General features: G+C 48.4%; 1 protein-coding gene across 7 annotated transcripts in view; it reads right to left on the bottom strand.

Annotated features, from left to right (window-relative positions):
* MRTFA (myocardin related transcription factor A) overlaps nt 1-13,518 on the bottom strand; it is a 131,600-nt gene that overhangs the window by 4,581 nt on the left and 113,501 nt on the right. For all 7 annotated transcript variants that reach the window (XM_059726369.1, XM_059726373.1, XM_059726372.1 and 4 more), the window contains 11 exons: nt 12,255-12,330; nt 11,550-11,711; nt 9,551-9,726; nt 7,845-8,000; nt 6,854-7,107; nt 6,368-6,542; nt 4,968-6,083; nt 3,669-3,800; nt 2,322-2,486; nt 1,039-1,215; nt 483-543 (listed from right to left, as the gene is read on the bottom strand). In XM_059726369.1, coding sequence (XP_059582352.1) covers nt 483-543; nt 1,039-1,215; nt 2,322-2,486; nt 3,669-3,800; nt 4,968-6,083; nt 6,368-6,542; nt 6,854-7,107; nt 7,845-8,000; nt 9,551-9,726; nt 11,550-11,711; nt 12,255-12,330 — 2,650 coding nt within the window. The remainder of the gene's footprint in view (nt 1-482; nt 544-1,038; nt 1,216-2,321; nt 2,487-3,668; nt 3,801-4,967; nt 6,084-6,367; nt 6,543-6,853; nt 7,108-7,844; nt 8,001-9,550; nt 9,727-11,549; nt 11,712-12,254; nt 12,331-13,518) is intronic.

Genomic DNA, 13,518 nt, shown 5'->3' with positions numbered 1-13,518 from the left:
ACCAACGACTCCCTGTCATCGACTTTCCCGACGTACCCCGTGTCCTGTATGCTCGTTAAATTGTTGTACTCCATGTTCTGCATGCTTCGGTTGTAACTGAAGCTAACTTTCTGCCTACGCTGTATTCATCGACGGTGTAAGTAAAGCACTCTCTTTGTTTAACCGATACGCTTCCGTGCCTAATTCTGCTCCATCGGTCAAAAGTACCCGCCTGCTGTTTCGGGGCTACTGGCCACAGCCCGGCCTACCACTCGACCGCCACATTATGGAGCCACAATGACTCCCCTGCCTGCCTGCCAGTGCTTTTGGGCAGCACCAAGTGAAGCACAAGCAAGGGCCCAGACCAGGAGCTCCGCACACCAGCAGCAATGTCAGTCTCCTGTGGGTCAGCAGAGAGGTGGAAGCCATACTAGCAACTGGGCTGTACAAACCATGGACTCAAACCCAGAGGGCTAAGGGCTGTAAAGTGCCGGTTCTCTCACCTCCACTCTCAATGAGGATGTCAAACAGGTCATCCATCTGCTGGCTTGAACAGCCATTCTCCTAGAAAGAGACAGTGTAGGATTAGCCTCAAAAAATGCACTAACCTCTGACCCCCCCAGCAACCACAACTTGGCTGCCTTCCCCTGCCCCCTCCCTTCTCCCCTGATGAGGAAATTACCCAGTTGGACAGTGCACAGCAGCCAGGCACCAACACCCTGTAGCCCCAAGGCATTACTAGGTAGTAAGGTGCTCATAGCAGCCCCAAAGTGCCCCATATCAACGACCCCATAGTAACCTCATCTCCGCCTCAGTGAGTGGAGGGACCAGAATGAGACAGGACATGGATCCAACCCCTCTGAGATGCCGCCAGAGGGAAGGTGCTTTGACTCCCTTACATGTAGTTTAGGGTCAGTTAGAAAAGACCCCTCATGTCTTAGTGTCTCTGTTTCTAGGTGCCTGTCCCTGAATTCAGTGACCTATGTGCGTTTATTATTCAGAGAAGATGTTTTTTGCACAGGCTCCCCAAGGAAGCCAGAGAAGGAGGCTGGCTCTTACCTCATGGGGCTTTGGCTGTTGTTTTGTGGCCTCTTCGTAGCCTGGGGGTTCTTTCATTGGTACTGAGGGGGCAGGGAGGGGAGACGGAGGGGTCCCAAATAGGGACGGATGCTGCTGCTGCTCAAGGTCCATCTGCGATGGGGAGGAGGCAGGGGGAGAGCCTGGCTGCGAAGAGGGCTGTTTAGAGTAAAAGACAAAGGAGTGAGGAGGCAGAAAGCCAAGGCCATTGTCCCCATCAGGGCCACTCCACCTTATTGGGATGGGACCATCCTGTGCCTCAGCTAACACAGCAAATATGTGACCTGCTCCTGCTCCCAGCACTTGCGCTGCACAGTGTGCTCTATGCCCTGGCTGCAGCCATTTCCCCTCAAAACACAACCAGAAACCTCTGCTGAAGCACCCTTTGCTGCACTGGAGTGGGGAGGGCTCCTCAGTTAGGGTGGAGACTCCTCCAGCACCTCCCACAGCTTCAAAGGCACTCCCAGCACAGTGTTTTGTGCTCGCTCTGCACGGAACAGCTCCACCCTGTTACTTCACCTGCTCCTCCCAGGGATGAGTGTGCTTTGGCAACACAAAGCCACTTGCATAACACTGGCCTTGGAAAAGCCTGCAGTGTCCACCTCAGGCTCTGCTGGGATCATGTCTCAGGCTAAGCTGGCTGGCATGGGAGACCTCCAAAGGAAACCTGCAGTACTGGTGACTCAGCTCTTCCGTGTGAGTCAGAATTGATCCAGTGCCCAAGCACACATCAGATTGCTGGGGCAGGCCTTCGCCTCAGCTGGTTTGCTAAAGTAGGAATAATGGCCCCAGCCTCCTGAATGCTCTGCCACGATGCTGCTTCTCTGCACCCCCTGCACTGTCACCTAGGAAGCCACTCTCTGCTCTTCCTCCCTAGGGCACATGGAGCAATATTGCTGGGGCAGGAGTAGTCCCTGTACATTCAGCCTTCAAAACCCCAGGTATGCCTGAAAAAGTGGGTTGATCCCTGGTGCCATAACATAGGCATGGGGGTTTGCTTCCAGAGATGACCATGAGCAGGGTGCGGAGCCTGGGGTAAATGAGCCTGAGCGGGGCCCCGTCCTCATGCGCTCTGGACTTGAAGAAAATGGCGGTGGATTCAGCGGTGGGGGTGGGTGAGAAGCGACCAGGCATTAAGCTGGCGGTGGCGCTGAGTCACCGCAGCTGCTCCACCCAGCTTCACAGGGCCCCGCAAAGTGCAGGGCCTGAGGTGGTCGCCCCGATTTGCCCCCCTCTAAGGACGGCCCTGTCTGCTGCATAAGTACCTTTTTCGGCACACTGGGTTGGCCAGCTTTGACAGGAGCACCAGGTTTCAGACATCCTTTGTGGAAGCCATTAAGGAAGAAGGGCTGCAGGTTTGGAGGTGCTGAGAAAGACAATACTGTGGGAGGCATCTGCCCAGTGACTACTTGCAGGCCTGGCTTCTGACCCTACAGGGAGGCAAAAGCATAGGACAGTTACTGCAAACACTTTTGTAGCACAGATGTCAACCAGCCAAAGGAATTCAAGGGGTAAGAAGCCTTGGGTTAACTTCTGCAATAGCTAAGGCCCTTAGAGTGAACACAAGTCCCACATCCTCTTCAAAGAAGCCAGAACATCAGACCCCAACAGCATAACTACAGTGGACAGCGCCACTTCCTCCCCATTCATGTCATGGGCCAGGTTCAGAAGCTATGCTCTAAGCCCCGAAAAACCTTTGTGACCTTGCTCTAACCTATCTAACTGATGAGCTGCAGAATGGACTGGGGTTATCAACTGATCTGGACCATTCAGGGAGCAGATGCACAACAGGAACACTTAGCAGCTGTTGCTTTGAGAAGGCAGAGGTATTCATTCTCCAGCTCTCCTCTTGCTCCATGTTACCATTACAGCTTGTCAACATAATTCACAGGAAGGACAAAACAATTCAGTCCCTGGAAGAGGTGGAAAGTAATCTCCACTGAAGGCACCTTTTTTATGCCTGAAGGACAATTCTGAGTGCACTCCTCCAACCCTTGTGCCCTGGAAAGGCACCTGCTGGCAGGTACACACTGCACAGTAAATGCCTTGCATTTCTAGTGGGATTTCTCAAAGGAGGAGCTATTCTGTGGCTATTCAAGAAGAGCCACTCTAGTCTCTCTTTGTTTGTCATTACTATCTGCGAGAAGATGGCAAAGGCAATACATTCCCAGAGATTCTCGACTATTTTTCATGCCATGAACTCCATATTCAGTCCCCCTCGATGCATCCCAGAATCCTCTGCTCCAGTGCCTGTGGTTCATCTACAGTCACCTCTGAAACCTCAGAAAAAGGTGCATGGTGCTCCTGATCCTCCAAAGAGGTGTGCTTGTGAGTGACTGAGTAGAACAGCTTTGGCAGAAGGCTGGAGATGGGGGCTGGGAGCACTGTGCCATGCTGCCCTGATCTGCATCTGCTGGCAACTTCTCAACTGAGGATCAAATTCATTATGCAGCTGCAACCTGTGGTGGAGACGACCCTGCAGCGAGGTCTCTCCTGCAGTGGAGCTGGTCTCAGAACTGGTTTGTGTATGTGCTCCCTTCTCCCTACTGCCACACACTCCAGCATCAGCGAAAGGGAAAGCAAAGAAGAAATGTAAGCAAAGAGTCAGCTACCTTCCTGACAAGCTGGTTCAGTATTCTGGGCTGCTGCTGCTGCTGTTGCTGCTGTGGCTGCGGCTGGGAGTTGCCTACAGGGAGCTGACACTGTGCGTGGCTGGAAGTTTTAGTAGGTGATGATTGTACCGTCTGAGAAGGGAAAAAGATGCGTAAGAAACAATTCCCCATATTACTGAACAGAGCTGCAGGGAGAGTGGTGGGGAGAGAGAAGATCTGATTTCTTAAAGCCCTGATGAGGTCAGCCTGTCCTTACATCTTCTGGAAATGCAGTTCTCAGTCCTGCAGAACAGAGATAGTGAATGACACCTGCCTGCTGTTGGGAACTGAGCAACTGCAAAACTGGTTTAGCAACCTGTTACTGACGGCAGCCACTGGTGGCAGCTTTGGAGGAGAGTGTAAGGAATGCTACAGTAGGGAGTTCTGGGACAAGGAGAAACTACCCTGGGGTAGATTAATACTCAGCAGAAGGTGATGAGGATGCTTTATGCCCTGAAGCTTGTCCCTCCCTTCCAAAACCACTGGAGAGCATCATTAAGTTACCTTTGTTAAAAACTGACTTGTCTGCCCATGAAAACATCAGTGAGTTCGGCATGAACTCTCATTCCCTGGGCTCAGATATCAGCATATAAGCCTCAGTGGACAGAGTTATACAGCTCTAACTCTCTCTTCCCTGCCTCTTCATAAAGCAATGTGTTGTGGGATGTTCTTGCTTACACTTTTAAAAAGCAAGGTCAGCACATCTCAGCATGTCCACCTAACCTAGTGGCCTACCCCTGACAATACCTGGTGCTTCAAAGGAGACTTGAGCAGGTTATGATACACCTGGTAATTCATATTCATAGATTCACAGATGTTAGGGTCAGAAGGGACCTCAATAGATCACCGAGTCTGACCCCCTGCATAGGCAGGAGAGAGTGCTGGGTCTAGATGACCCCAGCTAGATACTCATCTAACCTCCTCTTGAAGACCCCCAGGGTAGTAATGGTGTAGTGCTGCTCAACTGCAAGGTTTGCCTGTGCAGACTTCCATCCCATCCCACAGCACGGGTCCATTTTTGCCCTGAAGCATAAACTTTAGCTACACCAAGCCTGGTTTCCACAAACTACAGGCTCTTGTGGCTGCCTGTACAAACTACTGTACAGGCAACCATAAGAGCACCAAGCTTGTGCTTAGTTTACCTATGGTATTCGCCCAGTGGATCACACCCAGGCACTATGAGTCCTCGGTGATAATGATCAGGACTAGGCTAGCAAGGAAGGGACAGTACAAGAGAGGGAAGAACCAACACATGTCTACCTGCAATGTTGTGCAGCTACTGTTCACTTTCTCCTGTGGAGAGAGGCCCCGTCTCCCTGAACTCTGATTGGTCACTGTAAGGACGATGTGGGTCCCTGTGGAATCTGTGATGAGGGTAGGGGGAGGAGCCCCCTTGATGAAGTTACTCAGGACAACCCCCTGCTGACCAAGGAAGATCCGTGGACTGTGGGACTGGCATGGTGGCTCTGTTTCTGCCGCCAGTACCTCCTGTTTCACCATCACCTCTTTCTTTGGCACTGAGCTTGGATCTGAAGTGTCCATTTGGCTAGCGGTCAGCACAGGAGCGTATTGGTCTGTTTGGCCATTGGGCTGCTCTGCAGACTGGCAACTCAGGAAACCGTTTTCACTTTTCACCGGGATGTCGAACACCATCGAGTTGGGAATGGGGACAGCTCCATCTCCTCCAGTGGCCATGGCTGGAAGCAGCTGCTGTGACCGTTTCTCTTGCTCCAGCTGCAGCCTCAGCATCTCTACCAGCTGCTGCTTCTGTTTCAGCATTCGAGTGAGTTCCTCAATTTGCTTGTCTTTCTCCTGCAGCATCTGGTCTTTATCCTGAACCTCCATGTCTTTGCTGTTGCTCGTGCTGCTCTGTTCTGACTTGGGGACTGGATTTCCACTACAGTAGGTAACTTTGGAGCTCTCTTCCTTCACCATGAACTGCATTGGAGATGCTTGCAGGGTGAGCTGGGTCAGAGGTGAAGTTACCATCTCCCCAAAGGCATCTCCGGTGGCTGAGGTCTCGTCCCCAGTGCTCATCTGAGAGCGTTCTGATGGGGTGGGAGAAACAGGTGGGGTTGAGCCTGTGCTGCCAAACTTCATCACACCATTGCCAGTGACAGTGGCCACGACAACCTCTGCTGGTGTGATGCCAGCAGTGACCAATGCTGACCCTGTGCTCAGCCTGGTAGCTGGAAAGGCTACCATCACTTCAGCAGCTTTTGGGATGACGGCTGTTGCACTGGGCTTGGATGTGGTGGCTGCTTGATTGGCTATGCCATTTTGCTCTTGGTAAGCTCGGAGCCGCTCAATCAAGTCTGTCTTTGGACCAGAGACAGGTAATGCTCTCAGCTTCAGCTCTTGCTTCAGCTCTGCCACCTAATCAAGGGAAAAAAACAGAATTAAAATTAAAAGAATTCCCACCCTTACCAGAAAAACCTTTAAGTCTCTACAGTCCTGAACTGACAGCCCTGCTGGTGGAAGGTCCCTTTTGTTATCCACATACGCAGGACAGAATGGAGGACAGCAATGGCAGCTGTCACCACAAACTGTCCTGTCAGCATGCCTCAGCCCTGACCTGAGATGGCCACCTCATTCAGTCCTTACTGAATGTCCACTAGAGATTCAGCAGTGTTAGAGGTGATAGCAAGGTGGACCTTTACCTTCATGTCATCTAGGTTGGCAGGGAGGCTGCCCACTGGCTTGGCCACTGTGGCATTACTGTTTTGTCGCATCAGCCCACCAGAACTGGAGGATACTGAAGACGCGCAGCTGACTGTGGTAGAAAGATTGCGCCCGGCAGGGGCACTGGTACTGCTCTGCTGCTCTCCTGGAGGCCTACCAAGAAAGAAAAAGTGTGGGCATCAAAACTGAGATGGAAAGTGCTCATCACCATTCGTCCCTCCTCATGCTAAGAAGCCAAGCACAGACACTTGCAGCAGTATGTGCCTATGGAAGCTTCCTGATCATTGCAAATATGACACCAGCTGATCAGAGCCTTCTAACTGCACCCAGAACTCCCAACTGTGAATACTAACAAACCAGCTAAGTTCAGATGCTCCTGCCTAACTGATTAACCCAACAAAAGACTCCTTCTGGAGGACCACAATAACCTTCCACATGGGAGGGAAATGTTGTGGGACACATACTTTGGTGGGGCTGGCAGGATGCTCTGATAGTTGTAGTGCTGCTGCAGCTGCTGGTTGAGGATCTGGAGCTGCAAGAAGAGCTGTTGCTGCTGCAGTATTTTGGCATAAGATGAATCCATGAGAGGGGCTCCTTTGTCCTGCTTTTGGTCCGGGGGAATGTATTGGTGATATTTAAGCTTCCTGACTTTCGGCTTCAATTCCTTGGATTTCTTGCTGCGCTGAGACTTCTCATTGGCTGTCTTAGGCTGGCTTTGCTATTCAGTGGAAAAGGAAGAGAGTAAGAGTGGGTGCAGTCAAGGCATTTCATAGAATCATAGAAAATGAGGGTTGGAAGAGACCTCAGGAGGTCGTCTAGTCCAACCCCCTGCTCAAAGCAGGACCATCCCCAACTATATAATCAGCCAAGGCGTTGGCTCCACGGATGGACATTCCACAACTTCTCTGGGTACCCTGTTTCCAGTATTTTACTACCAGCCTAGTGAGGAAAAAAATGTGGTTGACATTAACATCTAACCCTATCCAGAAACCAGCCTGGTCTTGCATCTCAAAACTCTCCAGATATAACCCAGGAGCCTTTCCACATTCCTAGATCCTCAACAATAAAGCACACAGAGCAGCTCACTTAGCTCCAATACCTTATACAGGGGTAGAGCAAAGACTAGAACAGAAGGCCTGCTCAGCCCAACAGTCCATTGGTCCATCTAGCCAAGACTTCTCATCTCTGATCCCAGCCAATTCCAGATACTTCAAAAGCTTTCTGCATCCAGATATTATGGATCATGGCCACTGAAATGTTATGCTCGTCAGGTGTGTGGAGAAAAGCCCATTAAAGTCTCTGTGAATGGAGGCTAGGGGGAGACAGCAAGTGACACAGGACATTGCTCCAGTGTTGGAGCATGACCTAGTGTCTCACTCCCGCTCTCTACCCACAGCAGAGCACTCATCTTAAGTTTTGTTATTATAAAGAAATGGGGATGCCCCACCATGGTACCTTAATAAGTGTTGGTGGGGGCTTGGCAGCAGGAACGAGAGCTCCATTGGTGAGATTGGGAGGCAGCAAAGGCGGTGGAGGCAAGGGAGGAGGTGGCTGTTCAGGTAGGAAAGGTGCTTCACTGGAATCTACAGTGATCTGTAACTGTGATGTACCCTGCAAAATAGGAAAAATAGAGAGTGTGAAATACACACAAAGAAGCAGTGTTCTCCCTTTCTGTTTTCTGGAAAGAACACAATGTAAATGATCTATGGGAGACATTCACTAAAGGGACAAGGTCCACACCATTACATAGCCATCTGCTACCTTACCTGCTGCAGTGCGAGCAAACCAGCCTAAGGCAGGGGTGGAGTTCAAGCTCCATTTCTAAACCAACACCCCCACCTTTGTCTCCCAGAAAGTCATATACACTTAGCTCAATAGGGTTCACCAAGTTACTATTCCGACTACCAATTCCCAAAAATGCATAAGTTTGTGCTGTTTCCTGCCAGGGTGGATTTGATTTAAATCAAATCTATTTAAATAATAATTAAAATCACTGGTCAGAAAGCCTCAATTTAATCATTGTTTTTTACAAAAAGTGCATTCTTGTTGTTTAATATAATCTTCATTAAAATATTCCCGAACAGGGTTTCTTTTACTGCCTGGCAAGCCTGCTGCCATGATAAGTTTTTCCTTCTACCATACCATTCCCGCGCTAGATCTCAAAGCAATGGAGAGGCTATACTCAGAAACTTATCCCTCAAGACTTCTGGAATTTTCAGCTCAAAATGTTTATTTTTTGTTTCTACCGCCCTTTCCTCCTTGCATTCATCTCCAGATTCCTCCTCCTTGCCCAGATCTATTCCACCCCCAACAATCCAATTCATTTAGCTTCTTGAAACTTTGCACTTTCAGAGAGAGGTAAGGGCTTGACTCTGTGTACACAAACTTGCAGAGAGACAATAGGACTGATGGGTAGGTAGTCAGGTCTGTTATCTCTCCTCCCCCTATACTGCTGTTAACAAGAATGTTATCTCTGGAGATACAAATCCACAGTTTGAGAACTGAAACTAAATATCACAGAGATGCTTAATGGGATCTTCCAGATGAACACTGAGTCCCATTGGGTCGAGTGCTTTTCTTTAATCCTTACTAATCTACAGAGAGGCCTCCGGGAACCTCATAAGATTGGGCCCCTCATATAGTCCATGGCCTGTTGTTTTTTGGACTGTACATCAGACTTCAGACTAACATCTGTCATGTTAGTCTGAAGTTTGATGTAATATAGTCCATGGCAGACTAACATCATGTTGCCTTCTATAGTTCATGGCCTCATGTTTTTTGTGTTTTTTTTTAAAAATCTTTAAAAAAAATTTAAAAAACAATTAAATAAAAACAATCTGATTTAAATTTTTTAAAAATCCTATTTTTAATTTTTTTAAATAGTTGATTTTTTATTGACCCTGCTTCCTGCATCACCAGAGCATCATGGATGCCCACTCCTTCCCAATCCTACCATGGGACACCCTGGCAATCAAAGGCCTTCACTGGTGCCATTTAAAACCAAAATATATTGCAAAAACACAGTAAGGAACACAGACCAGGCTTGAGTAATCACATCTTGTGGATCCCTGTGCCTCACTCTTTAGGGATCGACTGCCCCAATTCAGAAAGGGTTTTGTGACCCCCAGAGAAAAGAAAGAGTCAACACACTGCATTCTCACCTGGGCTGGCAATGTCCTCATGATGGTTGGAAGCGGCTCACCAATTCGGGCCTCCACTGGGGATGGTACAGATCCCTGGGACTCATGGCTGGCTGGCTGCTCAGGGGACAGGGCATCACTACTGTCCTCATCAAAGGAGGAATTGTCTGCAACCTTTGGGTAGTTCACCTGCCCAACTGAAAACACAAAACCCAAATTCAGACAATGGTGAATAAAAGTTTGTTCTATCTGACCGCAGATGTTGCCCAAAGACAGTATTATAGCCAGCTGGCAGAGAAGGGGGCAGTCTGGGGTATGCTTGAGTCACAAACCTCAAATGATCAAAGAGGACAGCACAGACCCCAGCTATTTCAGGTTATTTCTATTTATCGCTGAAGAATATTTGGTGATCAGTAATATCAAATGCTGCAGATTGATCTGGCAGAGTACAGAAATACTTCCTTTGCCCAAGGGCAAGAAAAAGTCACTGACTAGAATGGGGGTGGCCAACTTGCACCATGGACAGCTTCTGCATGTGACAAAGTGGGGAGGGAGAAGAGAACAGCAAGAGATAGGGGAGGAAGCAGAGAGCAGAATTACAGATAAGCAGGGATCACGGGTCATGGAAAGGAAAGCAGAGCAACAGATTGGGCAGGGGATGAAGATCAGAGTGGGATTGGGGAGGGTGTAGATTTATTTTGTAGTGCACCTGCCAAAAAGGTTGGCCCCTACTAGACTAAAACAACAGATGCTACCTCTCCAAGACTGACAGAGGGGTCCAGACAATATCACTTCATAAGGAGCATTTAGATACTCTTTGGCTGTCTCTCAATTAGTAGAAAAGGAAGGTCTGACACTGGGTAGCAGTTTGCAGTCTAGTGTAAAGTAGTGGTGACTTTACTGCCAGTATATATGCTACAGGGTAGGAGATAGCATTCCTCTCTTCAAGGAGTCGTTGATAGTCTCTTAGAAGACCCAAGAAGGGTTGGGGTCAGTCAAAAGTAGTGGTCCTGATGGCAGATAGTGCTTCTACCTGCCTACCAGGCCCTCCCCAGTGCCCCAAAAACAATGATTTATCCTCAGACATCCCTCTCAGACAGGAAAGTATTATCAGCCTCATTTTCCAGATGAGGGACTGAAGTAAAAATATTCAGTGACCTGCTCAAAGTCATACAGAAGAGCCTGTGGCAGAGCCAGGAACAGCCCCCAGACCTCCCATGTTCTGGTTCAGTATCAACTACAAGTTCATCCATTGTTCTCCCTCGACTATTGCTGGTGGAATGGGAAAGCCAGGCTCACTGCCCTGCACTCCACAGTGACCTACGTGCAGCCTTGCTCATGTGTATACCTCTGTTCATCTCTGAAAGAAGTGACAGTGCCTCCAGTGGCTGTCTATGCTTGAGGAAAGTGTGGCTAAGGCTGATGCAGCCTGCCCACATCAGTAGGTACTGGGAGAGAAAGAGGAAGGTATGTCCAGGCTGTGGTTATTACTTCTCATTCCTCTCTACCCCGGAAAGGGTCCTGGCGTGATTTGTGTCTGTGCTCCTTTATTTTTAAAAGGTTGAATCCTCAGGTGATTTGGGGTCCAAGGAAAGCCTTTGTCTCTCCACAACTGCTTCCTCATTTTCCCTGTCTGTCCACCTCCTAATCTGACACAGTCAGGGGGTTCTCCCAGCCCTTGACCACAAAGGTTAGCTATACAGATAAAGGGATTTTCAAAGAAGCAGGGGATTCACAAGATGGGAAATGCAATCCTATAGCAGTTCTTCAGTCATGGGGATTTCAGGATTAACTTTACATTGTTCTAGGATAGCTACATCCCTTAAGTCTAGTGTCTTTTCACCACTATTTGAGCTGGGGAGGGAGTTTTGCATTCCAAACAGACGAGGCTATAATTCCGGGATCCAGAAAAAAAGAACATCATAGGACTGCACTCTCTAGGGCAAGTGAATGAGGATGCAATGGGAAATACCACCCCACTTTGGGAACCTCCTCACAAACAGAGATCCTCTGCTCCTACCAATGATGGCTTCCTTCAGACTGGACTCCACAGGCAAGATATTCTTCTCCACTAACTCCATGGGACCTGGCCTCTGGGCTATCTTCTCGTTGAGGTCATCTGCCAGCCTGGCCCTCTTCAACTTCAGCTGCTTGGCCTGCAGGGAGGGTTCAGCTGAGGTCTCTGCTCGGGGAAAGTAAATAAGTTATCAGACAAGGCCTGCCCTGCATGTGACTGCAGAACTTTGCTTCCATTTACAAGCTTGCACTCCTGACATGGGATGGGACATGGCCCCTACCTACACTCAGACTGGTGTTACTCAACTCATGTTCATCTCTTCTGATTTGATTTGCATCCTTATACATATACAGTGTATCAAGGCCATCTCTGATGCCAGAATTGGACTCACATGCTCTCTAGCTGAACTTTCAATCTTCTTACTTGTTTGAACACTTTAAGAAGTTCTCTGGCTAGAATAATAGTCCACATCCACCCCACTTTCCTTTTATTCCAGGCCCAACAGGTGTGTACAGTTTGGGGTTTACACAATAGATCCATGAAAGAAGTAGCAACTCCTTCCTAGAGGGCCATGACACTGCCACTCTTTATCAACCCCCAGGTGAACAAGACTTGGCGGTGGAAGATGAAATAAGTCCAAGTGAGTAACCACCTGGCATGATTTAATGTATGCTGTAGATGGCTCCTTCCCTTTACTATGTGCCATACCTTCCAGAATGTGCATCCTGACCAGCTCCGCTCTCTCTGGCCGGGATCGGATTTTCCGTTTCAGATAGTCCTCCGTCTGCAGCAGAGACAAACAAGAATCTACTGAACTCAAGTGAACAGACAGTCCTGGACAGCACGGGGGATTTAAATTTTTAATCCATCCTTAACTGTTACATATGAATAAACTGCACATGGAAAGGGGGGGATGCATTTTCCCTTCAAGAGCTTACTCTCAGTATGTAAACCCTCAAATGCTACAGGATCAGTTTGCCCAACGGCATATGTCCTGTTCTGTGTCCCAAACCTGTAAGTGAAGCCCGTAAGGATGCAGCTGCTAATCGTCCTTCAGCAGAGGATACAGCTGTTGACAGCCCTTCAGCAGAACAAGACACAGGGGCTCCATCAAGAGCCTCAGCTCTTTTTCCTCCTTACTCAACATGGCCCAAGCTTTCAGGGGTAGGCCTATACTATCTCCATACTAACATATTCATAAGTGATCTGGAAGTAGCCAAATTTGCATATGACATAAAATTACTCAAAGTGGTAAAGACCAAGGAGGACTGTGAGGAACTACAGAAGGATCTGGCACTATTAAGTGAATGGGCAACTACATGGCAAATGAAATTCAGTGCAGGTAAGTGTAAGGTTATGCAATGAGCAAAAATAACCCAGACTATAACTACACTATGATGGGCTCTGCATTAGCTGTTACCACACAGGAAAGACACCTACGAACCATTGTGGACAATTCGCTAAAAACTTCAATTTAGTGCTCAGCAGCCATCAAAAAGGCAAACAAAAGTTAGGGATTATTAAGAAGGGAGCTGTAAACAAAATGGAAAGTATCATTATGTCCCTTTATAAGTCCACGGTGCGTCCACACCTTGAGTACCATGCCCAGTTGTGGTCCCTATACCTCAAAAAGGATATCAAAGAATGAAAGAAGGTCCAGAGAAGGGCAACAAGGATGGTAAGTAGTGTGGAGCGGCTTTCATATGAGGAGAAACTAAAGAGGCTAGGCCCATTCCGTTTAGAAAAGAGAGGTTTGAGGGAGAAAGTGGTAAGGGTTTACAAGATACTAAATGGTAAAGAGAAAGTAAATAGGGATGTATTATTAACTCTCTCTCACAGTGCAAGAACTAGGGGTCACAAAATGAAACTAGGAGGTAGTAAGTTTAAAACTAATAAAAGGAAGTTTTTTTCACATAGCTTATAGTTAAAATGTGGAACTCACTGACACTAGGTGCTGCGGGAGCTGACAGTT

Source organism: Alligator mississippiensis, chromosome 4 (genome assembly GCF_030867095.1).
Source record: "Alligator mississippiensis isolate rAllMis1 chromosome 4, rAllMis1, whole genome shotgun sequence".
In the NCBI taxonomy this organism is placed as follows: Eukaryota; Metazoa; Chordata; order Crocodylia; family Alligatoridae; genus Alligator; species Alligator mississippiensis.
The sequence above is the reverse complement of the archived record's forward strand: the minus strand, read 5'-3'. Positions and strand labels throughout refer to the sequence as shown.